Below are 25,712 nucleotides of genomic sequence, written 5' to 3' on the forward strand. Positions count from 1 at the left end.
TTCTGGAAGGTCCCTAACCTGAACAGGCATCTATCATGGCACCTCCGAGGTGGTCTGGGTCTCCACTTGCTAGGATCACATGATCAGCATCACATTGTACCTGTCACCCCGTGCAGAAACCAACACATGGTGTAGCATAGTGAGTTCAAGTACAGCTTTGGAGCCATCCTCCCTCAGCTCAAGTCCTGTCTCTTCCAATTTCTAAGTGATCTTAAACGCTTCATTGAAACTGCCTCCCCCATCTCTAAATGGGGAACACAATTGTACTAAGGTAAACAGGAGTTTCTGAGGATTAAATGAGTCAGCATATAAAGAGTACTGGCACCTGGTGTATAAGTACATATAAGTGTTTGTGATTGCTGCCCTAAGTGTTTATTATTATAAATCCAAAACTCCAAGATTCGGAAATGAATAAAATTTAGCTGGATATCTCTTACAAAATTTTATTATAGGAATTTTCCCTTGAGAAGGAGAGCGGGGGTAGCATTTAACATGCTAAACACAGTGTCATCCTACCCTCTAAAAAAATAAAAAAGAAAATGGCACAGAATTACTAACCCAAAAAAGGAAGTAAAGCATCCTTGTGATGTACTGGTTTCCCATTAAGAAACAATTTTTAATGTTCCAAAAGGCCATATTTTTCTTTATATCCCTCAAGCTTTAGATACATTTTCTTTTCTTTTATTTAGATTTAGATTTATTATTCCAGGGAAACAGGATTTAAGACTGCATATAATACAGAAATTGAGTGGCCACAATTCCCAAGGAAAGTGGAAAGGAATTCAGAGAACACGGGCATCTTTTCATTTGGACACCTTTGATGATGTCATTAGAATGTTCAGGAGCATTCACGCTGTGCCCAGCGAGATCACATGTGCACGAACTCACAGCAATGATGACCTCCTAAGTGTGTGCTATTTCCATTAACTGATATTTTCAACCTGAAATTGCGATGTTTTATATTTTGATTCCTAGAGGGAAAATTGAGTAAGCCTCAATTCAATTCCTATTCTAGTCATATTAGATGATATTTCGACATTTCTGAGCAAATACTCCATTTTATTACTAAATTATTTTGAGAGTTGTTATTTGTGTCTCAAAATATCGCACTTAAAGATGAAGGCTGAAATGCTGCATAGTGATAAGGAGTTTTTCTGCAGATAAATGCTTTTTAATAAGTGAGCCTGTAAAGTGATTTTAATAAACAGCTATTTCTAACTAAGGGTGGGAGAGAGGGTACTAAGCCAACTAGAAACAATAACCTTCCTTGAGTAATAACATGAAATTATATGGAGGATATTTCCATTTCATTGGTTAAGATTATTGTGTTTGATTTCATAATCAAGCAACGGACAAGCTCGACTGGCTTTGGGGTACATTCCCACTCTGCTTTTGACAGCTTAGTTAAAAGCTGGCTGAGCAGATATGAGTTTGCGCAGCAAGAGAAGAGGCTGATAGGTTCTCTGAGCTCTGGAACCTCCCTCTTCCCAACAAGGCCACACCCTCACTATAGAACCACAGGATCCTGCAAGGACATCTGGATATCTCTAGCCCCTGAGCTCCTTAAATATAAGTAGCAACATGGCACAGGCAGCTCTCTGCTGGAAAGATAGCCAAGTGTGTGAATCCTTCAGAAGGCAGAATTCTAAGACAGCCCCCAAAATTCCAGCCCCTTGCTACAGATACCTCACATAACCTTCTCCCCTTGAGTGCAGGCAAAATCTGTGCATACGATAGGATATCATTCCTGTGATTATATTACATTAAATGGCAAGAGGTATTTTGCAGATGCTGTTAATTAACTAAGATCCCTAATTTAGCTAAATTTTAGTTACTAAAAAGGGAGATTATCCTGGGTGGACATGACCTAATCAGGAGAGCCCTTCAAAGAGTCCTAAAGGCCAAAGACACAAACAAGAAGCATGAGTGAAACTGCTCCCACCAGCCTTGAAGGAGCAAACTGGCAGGTTATGGTAACCACCCGCCTCTAGGTGCTCAGAACAGACCCAGATTGAGAGCAAGCAAGACAATCAACGGCCTCAAGTGCAAGGAAGTAAACTCTGCTAACAAACATGTGACTCCAAGACTTAGACAAGACTGCAGGACACACCCTTTGTGCTTCTAGGTCTTTCATCTCTTTCTAAAACTACTGTAACCCTTCCAACATCCCACAATCTCCATGATATAGCAAATACTGGGAATAGAGCAAATATTGGGAACTCGTTTACTTCCTGGTCTCTCAGTGTATCTGAGGTCCCATATCATTTGCAAACACCATTCTATTAGTTGTTAATGTTATCTTCGGTATACGTACTATGCCTCAAATTAGATCAGAAATAACTTAAAAATAGAAAATACATATTTCCATTCCTTTGCATATCCCACCATGATCTACTAATAATAGTAGATACTAATAGTCACCATTTGACTTTAGAACTTAAAATACTCACATACTAAAATTCTAAGAGTCGCCATTTGACTTTAGAACTTAAAATAAAAGGCTTAAAATAATCCTTGGAACTTTGAATATACTGAAGGTATCACAAGTGGCCATGATATGCCATTCTGGTTTTCAAGACTACTATGACTTACAACTGATAGCTCTCATAGCACAACACAAAACTTAGCAGTGCCTTTCAAAATCTTTCTCTTTTTCCAAGCTAATTGTTTATATACTTTTCCTACACACACTTCTCTGGAATTAGAATCATGTATAGCTTTTACTTTGTTTTCATGTACAGAAGTTATCACTTTCACATTAGTTCCTACAAAATTCTGAGTTGACCCAGGATTTGTTCACTCGTTCACACCCGCACCTCTCCAGTATAAATGCCATCTTCTCAACCTATCACTCGGGTTCTTCCCTGACATATGTCATAGCGTCTAATCTATGACATCTTCTTGGAAAGCAGCTAAAGCATTACTAAGATGAACAGATCGGTGCCAATGTACCAGTGACATTTTAACTAGCATCCTCTAGAGAAAAACGCTAAGAACAGGAATAGTTGTACGTAGCGTGTGCTATGATCCAGCCACATCAAATCCTTACCAGAATCCTGGAAGGAAAACACTGTCTCCATTTTCTAGATGTGGACTTGAAGGTCAGGAATTTAAACTTCCTGCTGAAGGCTTTGGCTTATGACTTTGTGCCATTTGGCACCTTCACTTTGAACAACTACGTTACGTTGCCAGTACAGCTCTCCCACTTGGTTGCCCAAGCCATCGAAAAGTTACTTGAGCAAGAACACTGAATATGCTGTCCTAAGTGGACACGATGTAGCACAGGTGAGGTTCTCTGTATAAAGGACAACGGAACACATTCTCTGTGGTGACATTTCTTTAAATGTGCATCAGTGATGCTCTAGACATCACTTGCAAAAAATTGGCTTATTCAACCTTTTTTGAAGATAAAATATGGTGATAGATGCAATTAAAAATCCCTACCAGGTTTTTGCTCCATTCCTTTGCTTGGTAAAAAGAGATCCCAAGGGTCTGCATATGAGAAACCTTATAAAAGGGTGATCGTCTTGGAACTAGTTGGCAACCCAGTTGGCCAGTATGGCTGCAGGCAGCTGAGCCCTTGGAGAGCTTCATATGGCTGTAGCCCCCATGACTTCCAGGATGTGGTCACTTCTCTCATTGGCTTTCTGCCTGAATTTCACATTCCAATGAACTTCTCCACTTGGAGATGGAGAATTGAGGCCAGCAGTAAGGCTTTGGTAGCTTCTCAGCACTTTCCCTCCTCCCACCCTACCCCTACACACATGACTGCAGTCATCTAAATAATTGAATTGCCTTCCATAAAACCCAGAGCATTTATTCTAAACTCATCTTTAACTCTACTTCCTCTTGTCTCATTAACCCTTCCTATCAATGCTCTATGGTCATTACATTTTGGTTAAACGTGATGATCACATTTTGATTAAATGAACAGTTCTGTTCAGGTTCATTGCTCTGCGCCACTGTGAGACCATCAGCTTAGAATCTCCTCCATACAAGGAGCCATTGGTGGACCTGCTCAGGCTCAAGTGCCCTGTGTAAGACTCTTACACAATAATTAATACACTGAAATTCTGTGCTCACATACTTCCGTCCCTGTCTATATGTTCAACACCACGGTGTAGTTGGAAAGGCCTCATGCTTCTGGCTGTGGCAGTAAGAAAAAGAGGTGGGTTAGAGACACCAAGAGACAAACAGCTAGTAATACGTGACTACTCACAGAGATGGGTGAAGGCAGCAGAGAAAAATGACTCCTAGGGTTTCTGGCTGTGGGTTACCAGAAAAAGATGAGGCATCTGATAGGAAGAGGAGGGGCTAGGACAGCACACATGACTTCTGGATTCTAGGTTAGCATCTGACTTATCAGGTTTTTTAGTACAAATATTACTATTAAAGAAATATATAAAACAGACATCTTTATAGCTTGCACGTGCCAAACAAAATCACAGAGGGCAAGTTGTTTGGAGTTCTTGGGTAAAGTGACCTGACAACAGCACGCTGGAGGATTCACATATAACCATTAATACAGTGAAAGCGTATCTATCCACTGACCAATCAATGGATTGATCATAAATTTGGGGGCTTCTTTTTGACTAGTAAATGCTGACAAGCTTAAGACATAACAACTAACTACTTCTAAGCCTGAGAATATATATTTCATTTAAGTTAAGGGAAGTTTAAGTACTGCACTGGAATCAAGATCTTCCTATAAACTTCCTACCTCATTCCTTAGTACTAAGGATTTAATTTCCATTGTAAATTAACCACAATATGCACATCTGGAAGAACAGGTCCTTTGTTTTTTAGAGCTACAACATAATAAATCAAATATATTATTGTCGCTGAATAAAAATAAATATAAATAATCATCTTTTATTATAGCTCATTCAATACCTCAAGTTGTTTACAGTGATGAACAGATCATTTCCAGTGGCAGGGCACATTCTTACTTATTAGAATTCTGAGTATATGTTTGCTGGTTTTAAGCAACATTTAAATTAAATAAGTGTATTACAAATGCTGAAATCTAAATGGCCAAGAAGAACCAGCTAAATAACATCATCAATTGTAACAACTTTCTAAAGACCAGTTGCTGGTTTGGTTGGCCCTGAAATTCAGATGTTTAAAATATTAAAGCACTTTTTAAAAGAGAAGTGTCCTTCTCATTTTTAGTAAGTCCTCTGAGTTCACATACACATCAGTAAAGGTTATTTCTTGACAACTCTGTCGAGTAAAAACCTTCCGGGTTTTTCTTCATAGCTGGACATGTCCAGGGACACATTTTTAAAATGTAATAGCTGCCGGTGGAGGGCCATTCAAAGCCTCAAATGCTTCCTTGTCACAGATTTTTAAACCTCACGAGATGGTGTAACACCGCAGAACACGCTGGAGAATGGAAGCTTCCTGGAAGGGCGGTTACCTCAGCTCTTCTCAGTGCTTGGAATATATCAAATATGGTCAACAATTCAACAGAATTCACCTCTGGCTTCCGAATCCTTAGATACAGCAAAAGAAGTGAGTTCAAAATGATGTGGCATATCCAAAAATGTTTCAGTTAGCACCACCTAATGAACTGTACCATTTTTCTTCTCTCTCTTCCCCTTCCATTCTGAGAGCAGAGTCTATACATCTTTACAGGCCTATTTTCTAATACACACTTCAATAGGGCAAGCACAGGGTAAATGTTTAATTAAATTGAGCATAACTTGAAGAGCATATTGTAAAATTTTAATCAACTTTTGCTCTTCCATTTTATCTGTGTCCTCTTCTTACACATTAAGTGATGGATATACTTCGGAGCAAAATGTATTTGTCCCGAAGTATTTAAACAACTCCACTGAATAGGCATTCAGCCTCTTACCATTAGAGGCAAATGTTGAATCTCTACTATGTGAGCCAAGTGGGTGGGGCAGGGGCAGGTATTTGAGAGGGAGACAAGAAAACCTCCTGGTTATCAGTCACAGGGAAGAAGAACACTCCATGAAACCTTCAATTCAGGATATATTCTGGTTCCTGCCAAAAGTAAAAGACTTCATTAAAATGCGGCCATGCGTGACGCCAGAAAGTATTCTGTATGAGCCTTATCTCGGAAAGATTTTACTCAGTAAGCCACCATGGCACGAATCTTTGTAAAATACTGCATTATACATATCACACACCATCTCAAGAAAATTTAAATATGATCTTTGTAGGCAGGTTGGAGAAGAGAATGGGAAAAGAAAAGAAACAAACATGAAGATAGTTAAAATTCCTTCATCGGGAAGAAAGCAGCTACACAGGAACTGCATATTATACTTTCTGGAACATAAACACATTTATAATAAAACCAAAGTGAAAACCGCCAGCTGGAATCGACCTCTCCTTGCTCTGAAGTATCTCTTGTGTTCTATCTGTCCGGGTGTCCTGTCAGTCTTTCATGCTCACGCAGGACAAGTCTGCTGCCTGCTCCTTATGGCCTCTGTCACTATCTGGGTTATTTCGTAGCTCTTATTACTTCTCACGTGAATTAATTCACCAGCTAAATATCTGTTTTCTATGTTTCCAGGTTAGACGCTATTGCCTTGCCTTTCGCTCGTTAATCCCATCTTGACACTGCCAGGAGTTCTAACTTTACAAAATACACATCTAATCAATGTCGCACACGTCCTGCAGCTAACACTTAGAATATTAAGATGACCTTAGGGATAAAATCCTTCGGACTTCCCAGGACTGCTTCATGACTATTTCTTTAGCTTTCTCTGCAGCCACTCCTCGCCCTCAGCCAGTCCCGGATGGTTAAAGATGCCTTCAGATGCTCCGTGCTTTTGCGGGGCTCATTCTCATTGGAGTGTGCTTGTCCTTTCTCTTCCCTCCGGGTTCTCCCACTCGTCCTTCGTGAAATAGCTATCTCTGGTGCTCTGCCTATAACCACCCAAAAGTCTTGCTTCTCACACTGTGCTGTGCTCTTTTCTGGGACCAGAAAGTGACAAAGCTGAGCTTTAGGCCAAAACAGCAATGAGCCCATGGCCTGCAAGGACACCGGTCACCCTATCAGCACCCTGAACACTGCTGTACATTCTGCTGTAAAGGAAAGCAAAACCTTAGGCATAAAATATGATTTCAAAAGCATTATGTATCTGGGAGTCAGAACTCCCATTCTCAGTTGTTGGCAAGAAGTTACTGATTGTGACCATTTTAACATTTCAAAACCACTGATGCTGAAGACATGTGTAATGACAGGTAGCATGCTAAATATTTGTTGAGTGAATAAATGAATAAAATGAGCAGGGTAAGGTGAAACCCCAAGAGGCCTCAGAAATTACAAGGGTGAGAAATGCTTTAATAGACTGAAGGAACAATCGTGTAACCCAGGGAAGAGTTATTGTATGAAACCAAACACATCCGGGGATCGTAAACATTATTTCACCAAGAATTTTTATAATATATTTAACTAGCATTTCTTTCTTAGGTATAATCCTCTGAATCATCAGTGCCTACTGAAAAATAACCAGGGTCCCAAAGCATGCAATTTCAGGGTCCATTTAACATGGAACATATTCACCCAGTGTAATTTGTAGAGATAGATTCCCGAACTATCAACTCAAAGTCAGTAAGAAATACAAGAACTCCTCTTTTGTCAATTCTAGTAGTCATTTCTACTGGTCATTTGTTGATCTTCAAAGGACATGAGAGGAGGCACACGAGAGGTAAACAAAGGTTTACCAAATACATCAGAAGGCATTACATCAGGAATTTAGACTGAAGCGGAGTATCTATCACAATCTGCCTTTCATTATACTGTAAGGCATGTCTTTCTGTCTTCCCCATTTGGTTTTGGTTCCCTGAATGCAGGGAGTTGTGATTTTATCCTACTACCCTGACTAGAACAAGAAAACTCATGGGGAGCTCTTTGAGACTCTGAGTGGATGGATGGATAATTTGCTTGCCCAGCCTCTAAAATCTAGAAACCCTAGGGTAACTCTGATATTTGTTTTCCTGTGCATGACATCGGAAGCTTGTTTAGAAATAAGCAGATACCTTGAAATGGCAACTGGGTAGACAGGCAGGGACTTACTCTGTTTCCATCTCTTGCTTTTAGAAGAACATATAGCTTAAGAAGCATCTATCGGATGTAAAGTACAAAACTGATCACAACTTTCAGTTCAAAACACTCCACTAAAAATGCTCCATTTGGTTCTGGGCAACAACTGTGTCTTTTAATTTAAAAAAATAGTTCATTCTAGGCGAAGCAATAAATTTCAACTCCAAGTTTAAACATTTGCTTGTACTATTTCACCTGGTATTTTGTCAAGCACATGAAATATGGGATTGAATACCTTTATTTTCAACAATATCCAATTAGTTCCAAGCTACGAAGGTATATTTGTGAGACACTGCCTTAAGTGCAGAGTCACAGAAGTCCACCTAACAAATGTATCGTACAAATTATAGGCCAATTAATTAATGCCTTATAAAACATTTTCCCTTAGTATTTTTTACTTGTGGAATCAGGAAGATAAGAAGGGAACCAGAATGCATCTCATCAATATAATTGTATCAAATAAAATATTATTAAAATGGGAGTCTCATTGCTTCGCTTGATAGAACAGATATTTAAAGGTGTGGTATGCTATGTGTACCAAGGGAGCAGGAAATTTCAAGAGCTTTGGGCATACTATAAAAAGAACGGGGCTAGATGAACAGGGGTCAGCAGTCAGAGAAAGAATGAAGCACAAAGTGCCCTTAATGCCTCTGATATTTTTCTTTTTTAGAAATGGGCTGGGACTAATGAGGAGCGCCATTCAAAGACATACAGATATTTCACAGAATCCTGTCTACTCCCTGGAAAACTGGCTCAAACATATGGGTGTTGGCCATCCAAAACTGGAAATCTGAAATGTTTTCTTTTTCAATTTGATCTTCATTAAGTATGGGCTGCTCTCCCTGATTTCAGAGGGAAGAACAATATTGAGGAATACTAGTCTGTTTTTGTGAGATGTTGAAATTTTTCTCAGAAAGAAAGAAGAAATCCTAAGTCTTTCTAAAGAAAGAGACAGAACTCTAAAGACACCAGAAGGATATCAAAGTCAGTGTCAAGGGAGCAATGAAATGGCAGGTAAGAAGTTCTTTCCGTAAACAGTGACTCATGCCTTCTGGAGAAAACACTAGGCTCCTGGTTACAACCAAAAACCTCCACCCGCAGCAGCCCATCAGAGGCCAGGGGCATGGAGCTCCTGAGAGGGACACATGTAGGGATGATTGGTGGTGCTGCTGAGGGCTGCCAAGACGAGACAGCGGTGTGTATAACTGACAGGACCAATTGATGAGTGAGCCGGTTTCCTGCAGGGTGACAGATGCGTTTCTGAGATCTGTCAGACATGGCAATCTCTACCCACCTCCTCTGATCCATGCTTGAACAAATGATACTGCTAGAAGAGACAGAGAACCATCTTTAAGTGTTATAAATCCTTGAGCAGGAAAGGGAAGTGTATAAGACAGCTATTGCTTTAAATTTCTCCTTCCAAAAGAAATTTAGATTTTTGCCAAAGTGGGACAAAGAAATTGAACAGTTTGTGACACTGACATTTGTAAATGGCTTCAGACACTGTGATCTTAGAGAATTATGAGAATCTGAAGATCGCCAGTACTAGAACAAGCAGATACTTGGTAGACTACGAGAATTTAAAAATAAATCAATGAGCAATCAATTGGTTCAAAATAGAGGAACGTTTAAATAAGAGTGCATCCACTTGATAGATTATTACGAACCATTAAAAAAGATAAATACAAAGACTATTTAGCCACAAGAGAAATGCACTGGAGAGGATGGAAAAACACCCATAAGAGGAATGACTGGGTGCGAACAGATGCTGTGTTAAGACTGAGTGAAATAATGTATGGCAAACATCTGTTCCAGTTCCCAATACTAGAGGGCATTCTACAAATTTAAAATTAGACAAATTTTAAATTGAATTTAAGGAAGTTATTAGAATCATGGTTGTTTGTTTATTTTATTTACGTCGTGTTTGTTTGTTTGTGACTAGACATAGAAGGATCGCAGGATGAAAAGGGAGAGCCTGAGATTTGCAGACTGAAAGAGGAAAAGCACCAGAGAAAACAAACTGCAAAATCCACTTTGGAGAACGGGACACGAGAAACACACAGAGCAAATCGCTATGTAACTGCGGCTTGGCAACACGGAGGAGAAAGTAATTTGGAGGGGGATAGAATAACATTTGTGATAAAAGCTGTGGGAGTGTGGGTGATAAATAAAGAGGTGATTTTTAATAAAGGGAACTAAACTATCATCCTATACATCTCTAAGACTTGTTGGAAGGACGATTTAGAACAGAATAATGCTCACAAAGAAAATGATTTGCTTCGAAGTTATAAAACCATTGTGAAATGATGGGAAGGCAATCTTTGGTGTCATTAAGATGCACTCCTCTAAGAGATATCAGAAACTCTCAGGTGGAGACAGGTAGAGAGCACCAGGCGCAGATAAAAGGAAAGAAGAGACAGGACGGTGGTAGCTTGCAACCAGGCAGCAGGAGCTAATGGAGAAGCGCACTGGGTGTCATCCTAGCAACGCCATTGGAAAGGCAATCAAGTGGAAGACGATGTCACTCACCTGATATGTTTCAATCAGTAAAAACAACGTATCTGCTCTTGAGCTTGCAAAAATTCTCCCAAATATCAAGAGATTTACTTTATTCGGGCAGTTGAGACAGGGAGAGCACTCATTACAAACTGAATTGTGCACCCCCCACCTCAAAATTCATATATTGGAGCCTTAACCCTCAATGTGACTATATTTGGAGCCAAGATCCAGGGCCTTTAAGGAGGTAATTAAGGTTAAATGGGCTCATAAAAATGGCGCCCATCAGCAGCCCAGGCCCTCATCGTGGGATGGGACTGATGGGACTGGTATCCTTATAGGAAGAGGAAAAGGATCTCTCCTGACTGATCACACACACAGAGGAAAGGCCACACAAGGACCCAGTAAAAGGGCGGCCATCTGCAAACCACGAGGAAAGTCCTCACCAGAAACCAACCCTGCCTGCACTTCGGTCTTTGAGTTCCAGCCTCCAGCACTGGGAGAAAATAAATTTCGGTTGTTTAAGCCTCCCAGCCTGTGGTATTTGTTATGGCAGCCGTCACAGACTAATACAACGCCCGAAGGGAATGGGCAAGGAGAGGGATTTAATAGAGAAAGAAACAACACTGGCAGAATGCCCGGGTCACACAGTGTTGCAAGCTTGCAGAAAGGAGTTGGTTTTTCTTGGTCATTTGAGCTTTTTCAGTCCCTTAGGACCTGTTCTTGGAACTGTTGACTCAAGGAAGAAATTTAGACTGAGTGGGTAGGTCTCTGGTATCAAGGAGCAAGGGGAGTCAATGGACATTCAGAGTCGGATATTTTATGGTTATATATGCCGAGAGATGCTTAACATCTCATGCTGAAGAGGAAGGAAGTGCTTGTGAATAAAATGTAAGTGACAGAATCCTTAGAAGAAAGTAAGCATGTCACCTTATAATTGATCATGCCAGAGACGGAACCTTGAGAAGAGTCAGTGTGGGTTCTAACACACAGGGGAGGTGATTTCAAAGGTTCATGGAGAAGATGAATGTGTTCCATCTCAAAGAGCAATGCCTTTACCATCACTGACATTGGGCCCAAGTCTTTAGCTCTATTCTTCCTTACTAGATGACTTTGGAAATACCTCCTAAATTTCCACTTCCTAGTTTGTAAAATTATAATAGTAATGCCTGCCTCCACCACCTTAGAGTCTACAGAGCCCAACGCAAAAGGAATATTGGCCAATATGAATGATAACATATGTCAGCACACACAGAAAGCTATGAACTCTACAAATCTGGCAATGAAAATCACAAAGGTACACAATGAGGAATTAGAAACAGGACAGGAATCTAAAAAGAGTAATGAAGAGTTACAGGAAATGAACAGAAAGAATATGTGTACAATTCAAAGAGGAAAAAAGAAGTTTGGAACTCACAAATGCTTATAAACGTAGCTACAGACAATGAAGAAAAGTGCTGCGTATGTTTGCAGGCGAGAGAAGCACCAGGAAGCTGTGGTTACACTCTTTATAAAGTTAATGATGAAAATTTTAAAAATAGAGAACTAATTTTATTTTTCTTCTACCCTCCGTAAAGGAAAAAAAAGTCTTTAAGTGGGAAAAAAGAAAATACAAGCCAACATAAAGGAACTGAAGACCAAGACAGATGAAGAAATTGGAGATTTCTTTCCAGAGTGTGGGGACAAGATTTCAGCACAAGTTCCAAACTGGAGGAGATCATGTGGCAGCTTCAGAGATGGAGAGGCGCAAGGAGGGCCTGGACAGAGGCAGATGCACTTCCAGTTTAGGCTCATGATGTATTTTGTGTTTGCCTGTTCACTGAGGTCCTCAGTCCAAACATGATGGGAGATACCAGCCTATCAGATTATATTTGCTCTACATAGGAAAGGGGGGAGGGAAGGAGGGAGGGAGCGGGAGAGCCAATAAGAGTCGGTTGGCCATGATAGTATGGATCCTAATGAATTACGACAGACCAGAATAAAGTACTCAGCCTACCTAAATGAAATCTAATAGAGATAAATACAAAATCCAAAAAAATTAAAAAAACAAAAACAAAAACAAAAATAAGTGGTCCCCTACCTAAAAATGACTTTTTAAAAAAAAAGATTTTATTTATTTATTTGAGAGAGAGACAGTGAGAGAGAGCATGAGCGAGGAGAAGGTCAGAGGGAGAAGCAGACTCCCCACGGAGCTGGGAGCCCGATGCGGGACTTGATCCCCAGACTCCAGGATCATGACCTGAGCCGAAGGCAGTCGTCCAACCAAATGAGCCACCCAGGGGTCCCTAAAAATGACTTTTTTATCATTAAAATAATACACAGTGCTCCAGTTTATCTAGCCTGATTCTGTTCATCTCCTCTCTTTTTGGTGTTTCAACTGAAAAAAAAAAAAATTACAGATAAGCCACCATTTGGTATATTCTTTCCACATTTACTGAATATCCTCTTTTCTCCAGGCACTGTGCCAGGTGTTACAGACACAGAAATGATTAAAATAATACCTTCGCCTTTCAAAGATTTCACCGTTTTGTAAAGGAGACATATTCTCGAAAAATAGTTTGAGAGTCTATGATCAGGGCAGGAACAGGCGAACACTTAGGGTGCTCTGGAGATTCTGCCAAGATGGTGACAGCTGAGATGGTTTGATCAGGAAAGGCTCCGCACAGGAAGGAGGTCAGGCTTGCTTTAGGCAGACGTTTTCCAGGAGGATTCAAGGGGAAGGGATTGATGGCCATCCGGCAATGGCAAAAAAGAACAGCGGATGTAAAGACCAGACAATAGAGGCCAGAAGACATGGGGAAGGGCAGCACTGTGAGAGAGACAAAGGTGGAGGCATCAGCAAATACAGAGGAGGAAGATACTCCCTTGCTATGCTAATAAGGCTGACCTTATTACTGAAAGCACCTAACAATGAGATAGAGCTACAAGGCAGGAGTTACCTTCTTTTTAGACAAAACCTTAAAAACTGATGAAACATATCAATGCATTATGGCAGGCTCACCTAAAAATACAATAATACGTATAGTATTTAAAAATCATGCATGATGTGAAATGGAAGGAATGGAAGTCACAGGAAGTCGTGAGGGAAGGAGACAGCTGCCGCGCCGGTCCTACCAGCCAAATCAACCCTGGCAATCCTGAAGATGACAGATGCCACAGCCCGATCATCCCCGTATCCAGAAGAAGGAAAAAAGGAAAATAATCAAGGCTCCATTCTGCTAACTCAGAAAATCAGAGAACTGCTAGCATCTTCTCTAGAGAATGTTTCAGTGATTAATACCACTACATATACTACATATACATTCTTTCCATGCTAATCTATAGCATGTTGCAACTATGTATCTAAATAAAGAGATGGAAAGAAACTATTCCATAGGCAAGCACATAGCAAGGCTTTCAAGAAACGAATGTGGTCATTTACAAAGCCACACCAGCAAATGGCTGTTTTATATGTCAAGCATAGCAAATCATTGTGATCATCGTTTTATTCTTAGTACCTAAAACTCCACATCAGATTTTTATGAGCCTACTTTTTCCATTTCTCTAATGGGTATTTGACTATGAAATATTTTATTTCACTGTGTTCTGTTTGGTGGTTAGGTCCTATCGGATGCTGTGAGTTTAGGAAACCAAATGTTATCTTCAGTGCTTGCTCGTCGCTTTCTTAACCATAATCTGCTTCCTTTCCCAAAGCATCCTCTCTTTCGTTTGTATGAGGAAAGGCTACACATCTTAAGATACTTAAAAGATTGTGCTATGACATTTTACAGGCACCTGACATTTTCCTAACAGGATTACAACACAGCCTCCATGTTAAAGCACAACACTTCAAATAAGCACAGAAATCATACACACAATGGAACCAAAGAGCCTATCTGAGCAGCTTTATAACCTTGCACAGAATTCCCTCACCACCACTTAAGATAGAATTGTTTTCAGCAATGTTCATTTAATTAAGTCCTAAGCATCTAAAACATGGCAAATGTAAATATGTATTATAAATCCTTAATTATGAGGATCACTAGCTTTCATGCAGCTTCCCGCCTTGGAATATCTATCTTGGAGATAGATTCTTTTTGTTCAATATCAGCCAAAATTGAGAGATAAAAGCGAATGATGTGAACAATGTTAAACTCTGTTTATAATGCCCTTCGCTTGGTACCAGTGTCTTCACCGCATTGTCTTTGAGAGTTACATTCTGCTTCAATGTATCTAGCGGTGTTTAAGCCAAAATCTCTCCCCCATTTTCTGCCTTCATTGTCATGTTCAGAAAGATCAGCTAGAAGTTGAGTTAAATGCTGGGGTCCCTGAGATCTCCATGTCATATCCTAAAAAATAAAGCACTTTGGGATCACAAAATGGCAATATTACCCCTCTGTTTGGGAGGAGTTTAAATTGAATTCAGAAAGACCTCTTGCTAAATTTTAATCCCATATACTGGTTGGTTTTTTATTTTATTTATTTATTTATTTATTTATTTGATAGAGAGAGAGTGAGCGAGCACACAAGCAGGGCAGTGGCAGGTAGAAGGAAAGGGAGAAGCAGGCTCCCTACAGAGCAGGGAGAGCCCAGTGTGGGGCTCGATTTCAGGACTGTGGGATCATAACCTGAGCTGAAGGCAGTTGCTTAACCAACTGAGCCACCCAGGTGCCCCCATATACTGTTTTTTAAAACTATACCAGAGATTATTCTGGTATGGTAGCAACTAAGAAATAATCTTATTCTATATTCCAACACTACTTAATCAAAAATGTGCCACCCAGGGACAATGTTTTCCATTTCTCTGCCAATATGGACCGTTCCCAATTTTTACCAACAGTATCTTCCAACATATGCATGACAGTGTGTCACACACACACACACACACACAATATGATAATTTCATCTTAGCAACTCATTTCCCCTACAGACCAGTTTCAATTTAGCTCCTTCCTTCTCTTTGGCTATCTGCTGATCTGATTTTAAAAGACAAACACGGAACACCTGGTTAGCACAGTTGGTTAAGCATCTGCCTTCGGCTCAGGTCATGATCCCAGAACCCTGGAGTCGAGCCCTGTGTCGGGCTCCCTGCTCACTAGGGAGCTTGTTTCTCCCTCTGCCCCTCCTCCCTGCTCATACTTGTTCTCTCCCTCTTTCAAATAAACAAAATCTTTAATTTAAAAATTGTTTAAAAAAAGACAGATACGTATCATTATCTTTGAAAACTAAAGATGTCTTAAAGATAGATAGATATTCAATCTCTTAGAGCACAACTATTAGCCCAGAGGGAAATTTAACTTTCTCAAATTTTCCCCAAAATCTCTCTCTTGGGTCTGATACAGCAAAGGTCAGATTGATAGCAAACTGTGGGGCTCTCAGTTGTGAGCCATTCAGTTCAGATATCTATTCAGTGTCACCCAGGCATCTACCAACTCCAAAGCTTGTGACCAAGTCCAAAAAGCGTTTATCGGTGCCCTTATTCAAAGGGAATTTTTTAAAAAATCTCTCTATATAGGTTATAACTGCAGAGTAAGTCAGTGATAACATTATAGGTTATAGTTTGCTTTGAAACTATAAAATAAATGCAATTTAGGAAGGCAGGTGAATTTATATATTTACATGCTGTTTCTAAACTAATATCAACCTATGACCTCAGTTGTAAGTACCATAATTGCCAGTGAGGGGAAAAAAACAGTTACAGAAACAAATATGTCTTTTATGATTTAGAAGCACATAATATCTTAATTTAGAGCACTGCCAAGTAATGAGAGGTACCTAATAAAAAAAGTAATTAGAGCTATAGCCAACTGATACATATCATACCATTTTTTTCTTTTGTGATTTAAACACCTTAGAGGTAAATTTCATCACTGTTCTATTAAATACTTATAGCATTAAAAACTTTTATAGTTACTAATTTTAAACTACTTAAAATGTCAAATGTTTTCAAGCTTCACTCACTTTTCCAATTATTACATTGGAATGACTCATTAACTGTAACATAAACAGACCACTTTTACCTCCTGTTATGCTTTATCTTTGCTTTTATTACCAGAGTACCACTTTTCTGTGAACCATGAAAAAATTCATTGGAGGGAAAAAAAAAACCCAAACCAAACACATACTCTTCCTCTTCCAAATACCAATTTTCCTCAAAAGAATGAAAACAATGATACTTTGTAATGGATTTTACATGTACATTCCTTACCATTACGTGATAGTGTACATGGTACATAATAGTTCATGTACCCGAACACCTTAGCAAAAACATTCTGACAAAAACTTTATTATCCAGAAATCACTGGGAAAAAAAATATCTTTACTTGTGAAGTAGAATATCAGATTTGGTCTTTACTACATGGACCTGGGGCAATCAGTTTGTAGAGGGTCTAAATTCAAAGACTAAAAACAAAGAAAGTTGGTTCTAGAAGTCAAATAAAAAGTTACACATGCACACATACATACATACATGTATAACTACTCGAAGCACAAGAAACAGGAAACAACTACAGCTCTAGAACTCACTGAAGAAATTTGAGTGTTGAAATTTTAGGCACCAGAGTTTCCCCTGAAAAAGCAGTCAAAAAGATAATCCAATGGTCAACGATACCTCCATTATTTAGAAGTACAATTTACTGTAATTTAGAGTTATGGGTAAACTATTAAGAAATTTTAAATATTTTTTTAAACTCTCAAAGCCTTCAAATTACAATATTAATCTCCAAGGTAAAAATTTCGTTAAGACTATTTAGTTAATTGAGGCTTTTTGATGAATTCATTCTACCTTTAAGAAAGACTTTCTTAAAAAGTCCTTTCACATCAATTTCATGTGATGTGATGAGCATGGGGTATTATATGCAACTGCTGAATTGTTGAACTCTACATCTGAAACTAGTGATGGACTACATGTCAGCTAAATGAATTTCAAAAAAAGAATTTAACATATTCTTTAAATGCCAATGTAAGAACGATATAAATATCTCAATTGTAAAAATAAATTACAACCTTGATTACCAGGGAAAAAACAAAAAAAAGGAAAGACTTTCAGTGATAGTCACATGGTCTCCTAAAGTTCCAAAGTTTTTGTCTGCATTTAGTTTGGGGCACTTATTTCTCTTTCTGAGATTTTCCTTTTTAAGTGACCTTAGCATTTAATCCTACAATTCGAGACCTGTTTTTAAAGATCTGCTTATTAAAGGGTATTTCTAAAAATGTCTAAGTGAAATACCCATTAAAACAATTATCCATAAATTCTATGAGAATTCGCTCCACCACTGCCACAACACAGCTCATTTCACTACACGAATGTAGTTCATTATTGAAACACGTCCTATTTTAAGCAAATATTCTCAACAGGTCTCCCCTTCGCCATCATACTTGTCTTGAAAAACAGCAATGATTCTCAACAAATACTAAAAAGGTTATGGAGGACAAAATTCCTGAATCAATAAAAATTTTTAAAAATTAAGCTAAGCAAGAATTGAAATACCAGCCCATGGAAAAAAATCAGATCAAAGCCTGCGTTATTTAATATTTCACCAGAGATATTCACTACCTATCTAAATATGCATATCTGGGGTGAACATAACAATGTTGGATAAGCTTTCACTACTCTTTCCACTGATTTCAGGAGCTGGGTGGGTCTGTGAACTTTCAACACTAAGAAGGAAAGAAAGAGATTTTAAAAGGAGGCTGGAGGACTTAGATAAACTTACTAACTGGCAACCTAAAGGTTGTGGAATTCATCAGTTGACAATATTAAGGCCCTAGTACTGATTTATCTGAAGTAAAAGCCATTCAAATTCTAAATATGGTATCAACTTGAGAAATACAGATATTTATAAAGCAAGACTGATAATCTATTGTAAAAAAAAAAAAATTCAGAGCCATGTAATGGCAGGTATCCCTGACCCTCATCATCTATTCACAGAGGACAGTCATGAACCCCACTACAGTTCCTGCTGACACCCAGAAAATGTCACATTTCAGTAAGCTCTATGAGACAATCCTTGGCTGTCTTTGATTTGGAAGTTGGTTTTTTGATAAGACAGAAATCTTCATTAGAGCTGAGCCATTAAAATTAACAGAATTATGAAAAATAAAGTATGTTAACACATGGCCATTTACTTCGGGGAAAAAAGTTACCATGGAATTTCGATGAAAAGAACTTGTAAAATGTTATATTCCATCATATTTTTAACTTAAACTTTAAGAAACCCCACATTAAACAGGGTAGTGTAAATAAAATGAGGCCAATGATCAGTTCTTGGAAATGAAAAGGAAATACAATTCCAAATGGACAAGACATTTACATAAAAATTAATTATGTTGGCACGAGTAGGTGAACGGCACCTGCCTAGTTATTATGAATTCTCAGTGGGCAGTGTTTAAATGAAAGTCTATTTTTTTAACTTATTCTAGAAAGTTCGCCAATTTCAGAGTTTGTAGGAAGCTGCTACTATAAATGTCACAGGGACGAGAATACTCTTCCAGTAAGATCATCTCCCTCATACAATCAGTGATTCCAAATGCAAGTTTCTGATTAGTATGGAATGGGATAATTTACACTCATGAAAGTATAAAATAACAACAGAATTTTCATTTGAAATATCTGAGATGCAATTACTTACACACTTTATTGAACTTCTTATATTAACAGATTACTTGAGATTGAAGGTGCTCCTTTAGCAACCAAAACTGCTGAAGCTTTACAAATAGTTACAAGTAATTCACACCCACTGAAATAATATCTCTGAACAATAAAGTCTTTAAGAAGAAACATATGAGGAAGATACTGATTTGAAGGTCTCTTCTGTTATACCTCCTAGTAATTACTTTCAGTACCACAATTCCATAAGGATGTATTTCTGTGCTAAATAATTAAGACTAAATTTCATCATAGCAGTATAATTTATATATTACCCATGTGTCACCATTATATTGTATGTTATTTAAATCCACGGGTGTTTTCCTATAAAAGCCAGAGAGTAAAAAATATTATGAAGATCTTTATATCAAGAGAGAGAGACCAATTTTAAGAAAATTTTGTTGATAAAATGCAAAATATAATAATAATGCATACAAATTTTGCCACACAGGTCTACTAATGACAGGAATGGATGACCGAAATTCAAAATTTCATTTAATTTTTTTGTGCTGCAAAGAATTCTTTTTCCAAACATTTGTTAAAACTTTTTTTTCCCAAACATTTAAAATTAGAAAAATGACTCTCAGCTCACCGATTCTACAAAACAAGGCAGTGGGCCACATGTGGCCAACCTCTGAGGTAAATATTGCATTTCTACTAACTGTTTTCCCTGAAGAAGTAAATTAACTCGATCTTGATATAAAGATTGGGTCCCTTAAAGGAACTGTTGATATCTGACACAATTTCCAAAATTTTAGAAGACAATAATGTTCATTACTAAGAGTGAGCCCTATGAGTGCTGTGAAAGTCATATTTTTGAGCCCTATGTTAGGTATGAGTTGTGTCATCCCCAGAGCTGGAGACGGCCCTAATCAGAAATTATTTGGGATGCAGTCGGAAGTGGGGAGAAGGCACTAAACTGAAGAAAACAAATCAGTGACGCTGTTAGAAAAGTAAGTCAAAGCGCAAGTTCACCTGTGTGTCCAAAGGTCACCTATCCATGCATTGTATCATATCATTATATTTCATCAGTACTCTACTATTACAGTCTAATTGTTTTTTGCCATGGGCAGAAATTCTTGGGAGAAGGAGGAAAAGTAGGAAGCTTCAGGAAAGAATTGCAAGGTTGAGTTTTAACAATTCGGGAATCTGTCCAGTTGCATTTCACATTGGAGCCCGGACCCTACAAGAGTGATGATCCACTCAAGCATTTACCCTCATCTATTGCTGATTTTTAACATACCCTTCCCATGCTTCTGTCAGAGTAGATCTCAGATAAGCCTTTTTTTAAGTTAGATAAAGGAAAGAATTTAACTTCTAATTAAGTCATTCAAAAGCTGCTTGGTGAGCATTAAATATTTTGAGAGTAAGACTCAGTAGGATGCCAGGAAGCCTTCATCACATGATCTGCGAAAGTAAAAATAACAGCAAGACTCTTACTTGCCTTAGTCCATACAACTGTTCCTTCTTTTGTGGTGAGTCAACTTTTCCCAAAACACCTTCATGTTGAGCAAGAAACCGTGGGTCCGTAAGAGTAATTATAAAAATAGATATCTCCCTTCTCACAACTCATGTCTCTTGGGAGCAAGTGAAGAAACCAACAGTCTGTACAACGCATCACAGAGCAAGCTCTTCCAGAAGGACCTGTCTCTAAACTTCCATGAAAGGAACACCTCAACACATTTGTCTTGACCAGAGCAAAGGAGAAAGACCTGGGGCTGGTTCACTGCTTTTGAAATGTCCAGTAGGGCACTAGTTGACAAAGGATGGGGCCCATTCAACATATCTCATCTGTAGACAGGTGAGGAGTGAGCAGAGTCACCAAATATGCGTGAGCACATGCGTCTGGTGGTTTATACAGATTTATTTACGTATATATACATGCACATACACATGAACATGTATACAGACATGTGTTTATTTGCACAGAATCCTTCCAATGTAAAGTTACCATGTTGATTGATTTTGCTCAACTAACATTCAAATTATAATGCACCTAATCCCTGAGCTGTTCCTGGTTTAGAGTGCTGTCCCACAAAAGCTTTCACACTGACAGCCTTGGGTAGTCTTGGGCTGACTCAGTGGAGAACAGATCTGCTCTTGGTGAATCAGCTGTAAATAAAGGGAGAAGGTCTTTGTATTCACCTAGGACAATGACCCTTAATTTTATTTATTTATATTCAATTCTCCCTGACTTTAACATTGGTATTTAAGATTGATTCATATTTTAATACAAAGTCTTGTCCAGAAGAATTATTGGTGTTGACTTTATAATGCTTATGCTGAAAAAATGAAAAATATAAAAAATAAAAATACTTATGGTTGACGGTCACTTGTCCATACATCAAATCCCAGCCTTGCTAGTAAACATATATACTTGTTCTTCCAAACAAGATAAAACATATGAAGTGCCTTGTTAGTAACAACCAAAAGTTAAAATTGCTTCCAACCAAAAATTAAAAATTAAAAAAAACCCACTAAGTGCTAAAGAATAAAACAAAAATTGGGAAATGAAATTTTTCTCATATGTACTATTGCAAAACATATGAAATGATGTTAACAAGAAATTATTAAATACAATTTTAATTAGATGAGGGCACTTAATTGCATTTTTGACACTCTAACAACTGTCAACTCAATATATGGTAACTCAATATATGGTAACCAAGAACTCCAACTTCAGTATTTAAATAATTCCTAGTAATTTAAAATTTTACAGGTTCTTGTAAGTTTTTCTAGTATCTAGAAGAACATTAAACCACTTCACAAACAAACCAAAGCTGAGAGAATATAGAACCTGGGTTGAAATTTAAAGTGTCAGCCAGAAGCCCAGCACTACTGAATATTCTGCTTTCCTCAGGTCTCAGCAGCTCCTCTGCCCTTCACTAAAAAGATCTATTACAAACAAAAACTATTTAGTGTCTATCTGCCTTTTATTGGACTCCAAGCAAACAAACATAAACGACTATCAATCAAACAGATATCAATCATACTCATATATTATTAACCCAAATATAGGCAGTGCCTTGATAAGGCATGACTGTGTCTAGGCCAGACTTCAGCTCTGCTTTTCTGAAGGGAAGGATGCTTCAAGTGATGTGCTTTCCATTGTAAGAGTGACCTCTAGTGCCTTCCTTTTTTGTTGAACTTCTGTAGTTGGACGATGAATTACTTAAGCCTTCTCAACAAAACTTTGTGTGCATGGGTGTGGTGTGTGTGTCTGTCTAGTTGTTGTTTGTTTGTTGCGATGCTTGTCAAAAGCTACCATTACAGCCTTCCAAGATTCTGACCAGGTGGATACAGGTAAATTTTCTTGTCTCATGGAATTCTTATACAACCAAATGAAAACCGAGTCTGAAACACAGTGCAGCATCTGGAGGGTGTTCTCTTCTTGCAGAGCGAAGGATACACCACGCCAGTCTATGAGCTAATATGCATGGGAACCTGAAATCACAGGAGCCCGTGTGGTGTAAATGGACATCTGACTTGTGCCAGAGGGTCATTCATCATGTTTTTCCCACATCAAAGTTCTTTAGTGTGCTCAAGGGATGCACGGGAGCAAATGCCTGATTACTGGCTTATTTGTAGCCCCAAACCTAACCCTGGTTATACAGCAACAGCAACATCAATTCCTGAATAGGCCTCATAGCCCTTTCTGGAAAAGCAAATGAGCTTTTCTTTTTAAATCAGAGAAAGAGGTAAAAAGTTGAATTTACAGGGCTTATTTATCATTCGTCAAGGAGGGGGGAACCTCCCATTTGGGGATTTTAACCCAAAAACAACTTTTAAAACTTTTCTATCTCTAATAAAACATGGATGAAGGGAGTTCTGCCAAATTATATTGAATGATACTTAAATAAGAAATAAGGTCTTGATAAATCTTCCCCGAATCAATTAACTGAGAACATCTAATCATAAATGCATAAAGTTAAAAATAATGCTTTTAAGAATTCATACTTTTGAAAAATCATGTAAACATTTTTCCTTAAGCAAAATGTAGGGATGAAGACCCCTCTTTCAAGAGTACTCAAATCTTTAGGAGTGAGGGCACGATTCTTAATACTGGGGTTCACCTCTGCCAGTTTTGCTCCTGAATTCTGCAGTGCATTTCAGTTATTCTCAGTTACTTAAAGATGCAGTCAGCTATCAGTCTGTCAGTGCAAACTTCAGAAATCCAAGCTAATGCAGCATAAGGTAAAGTCTGCCAGTTGTTTTCCTGATACACATAATTCCAATAAAATTCAGTAATCCTTGAGAGGAGGAAGAAATGAAGACATTCACAGGCTATTCCCTGGTGAAGATGCTAATGTAATGTTTTACTCGAACTTGAGCTCTCTCAATGAATATTCAAAGACGGAAGAATAAGAGCCTGCTTATGGCCAAAAAAGAAAGGAAATGACACTTTGCATATTTTGACCAGATCAGGAGGAAAGACATGTGTAAAGCCAGTCATATTTGCAAGGTTTTTAAGGGAGACTCGTTTATAACAATATGCTTTGCAGCAATTTCAGTAGCAAATAATAATGATTAAAAAAAAACAGAATTAAAGTTTTGCAGAGAGGCCCCCCACCACTACCACCCCTGCAAGTTTTAAATCATTTGCTGTATACTTACAGGAATTCCCAGCTATGACCCTGTTCCAATTTTGAGTAGATAACAGAAGTAGCGTCTTGAGGACAGCTCCGGTGATAGACCCCATGTTCACATTTGTTGGGTTCCCCCAAAAGATCCTGAGTGGCTCTCCCAGCGCTGTCTGGGTCTCCAGCACCTCTGGGTCTCTCCGTCGATCTCCTTCCTTCCCTCCTCTCCTCTCTCTCCCTCTCTCTCTCTCTCTCTCTCTTTCTCTCTCTCTCTCACACAGACACACACACAGGCACACACACAGACACACACACCCCCCACACACAGCCCTGACTCCTCAGTGAAAGGCTCCCAGCATCTTTCCTAACAAGCATCCACAGCGACGAGGCCACGCCCACTCCTCGCCGCGGCGGTCCCCGACTGTGGCCGCGGTCCCTCCTCCAAATTCACAGGGGCGCTCGGAGCCCACCGCGCACTGCTGCGGCCGCTATTGGAAGCTGCACCTGCCGGCGGGGCCTGCTGCTCCGGGGCCTCCTCGGGGCTCCCGCCCCGCCCCGCTATTCTCCAACAGTCCTTAACCCTTTCTCCCCTCTGGAGATGTGGCTGGGGGAAGGGGTGAGGCGGTGGAGCCTCCCGATTTTCCGGAGGTCTTGCCTTTAGCGGAGCCAGTCAACGCACTGAGCTCATTCCTGAATATCCGGGAGGGCGTCCAGGTAAAACGGCGTTATGTTTCAAAACAAAAGCATAAAAGAAGACAGAAATAACTAAGCCGTATTGGTAAACTGTAGCTAAAACTGTCCTCGGGGAAAATACTTGCTGTTGTTTTTCTCTGTTTATATAAAACTATCCTTTTCAGCGACGGTGCCAGGATTTTATTATGGAAATTCCTCCCAAGGAAACAGACATTCCTGTTTGGCAGATATTTAGAATCATCTGGTAATAGTCTGCAAGAAATTAACATTTCTTATTTTAGTGCATCAGGAGGCCAAATCCCCAAATTGAACGCTTTGGATAGATTTATTTTGATGAATACATCATGCTGTGAATAGGCAGCTGCATTCTACAAATTCTTTAATAACAATTCCCTAAAGGCCCAAAAAGAAGAATGATGGGATACTGAAGGGGAGCCCCCCAACACACACACAGGCACACACACCCCAAACCTAAACAATGGAAAGATATAATTCAAATGCTCTAAAGGAGAGAGGAATAAAGTTGAATTCAGAAGCTCACCGACTTAGGAAAAATTACTCTCCTAATGGTTGATTCACGAACACTGCTATTTCTTGAACAGAATATTAAAATATTTAAGTGATGGGGTTACTATCACATAATAAGTGCATCACATGGTATCACAGAGGATAATCTCTTTAAAATAAATGCGAAGCTGTTTAACTGATAATGTGCTAGATTTTGTAGGAATCTAGATTTCTCAAGCCTCTCTTGGTGATTACAAATTAGAAGAGCATAAGCCTGTAGCAGCAGTACCCTTGCTGTGCAATGAATGAAATAAGGAGCAAAAGGACAGACGCATCCTTCTGCCTAGCCATAAAGCTAAATAAATACGTTTGGCTCTTGCCTACAAACAAAGCAGAAGAGGTATTTTCTTTTCCTACTTTACAGATGAGAAAACAAGAACAGAGAATGTAAATAATTTGTAGAGGTCATAGAGTTAGTTTAGTAAAGTACTGATGACTGGACTTTGTTTTTCTGACTCCAATTTTCCTGTTCTTACCCTAGGACTTACCGCCCCACACATCAGAGGACACCTCCTCCCCGAGCTGGCAGTGGTAGTTAAAACCAGAGGCCCTAGGTAAAAAAAAAAAAAAAAAAAAAAGGAAAAGAAAAAACCCAGCAGGGAAAAGAAAGGTCACTGTTTGGGTGTTTACTTGAATTCCTAGGCCTACATCCCTGATTTTGATATTTTCT

General features: G+C 38.9%; 1 protein-coding gene across 2 annotated transcripts in view; it reads right to left on the reverse strand.

Moving 5' to 3' along the window:
• CNTNAP4 (contactin associated protein family member 4) overlaps positions 1–24,499 on the reverse strand; it is a 238,891-nt gene extending 214,392 nt beyond the window's left edge. Inside the window, exon 1 of one of the 2 annotated variants that reach the window (XM_082712185.1) lies at positions 23,817–24,498. In XM_082712185.1, the coding sequence (XP_082568311.1) occupies positions 23,817–23,901 (85 nt within the window). In that variant the 5' untranslated portion in view covers positions 23,902–24,498. Of the gene's footprint in view, positions 1–23,816 lie in introns of both variants that reach the window. The other variant, XM_082712184.1, reaches the window with a different exon arrangement.
• Between the last annotated feature and the right edge of the window lie 1,213 nt (positions 24,500–25,712).

This window comes from Mustela nivalis (assembly GCF_964662115.1).
Source record: "Mustela nivalis genome assembly, chromosome: 18".
In the NCBI taxonomy this organism is placed as follows: Eukaryota; Metazoa; Chordata; class Mammalia; order Carnivora; family Mustelidae; genus Mustela; species Mustela nivalis.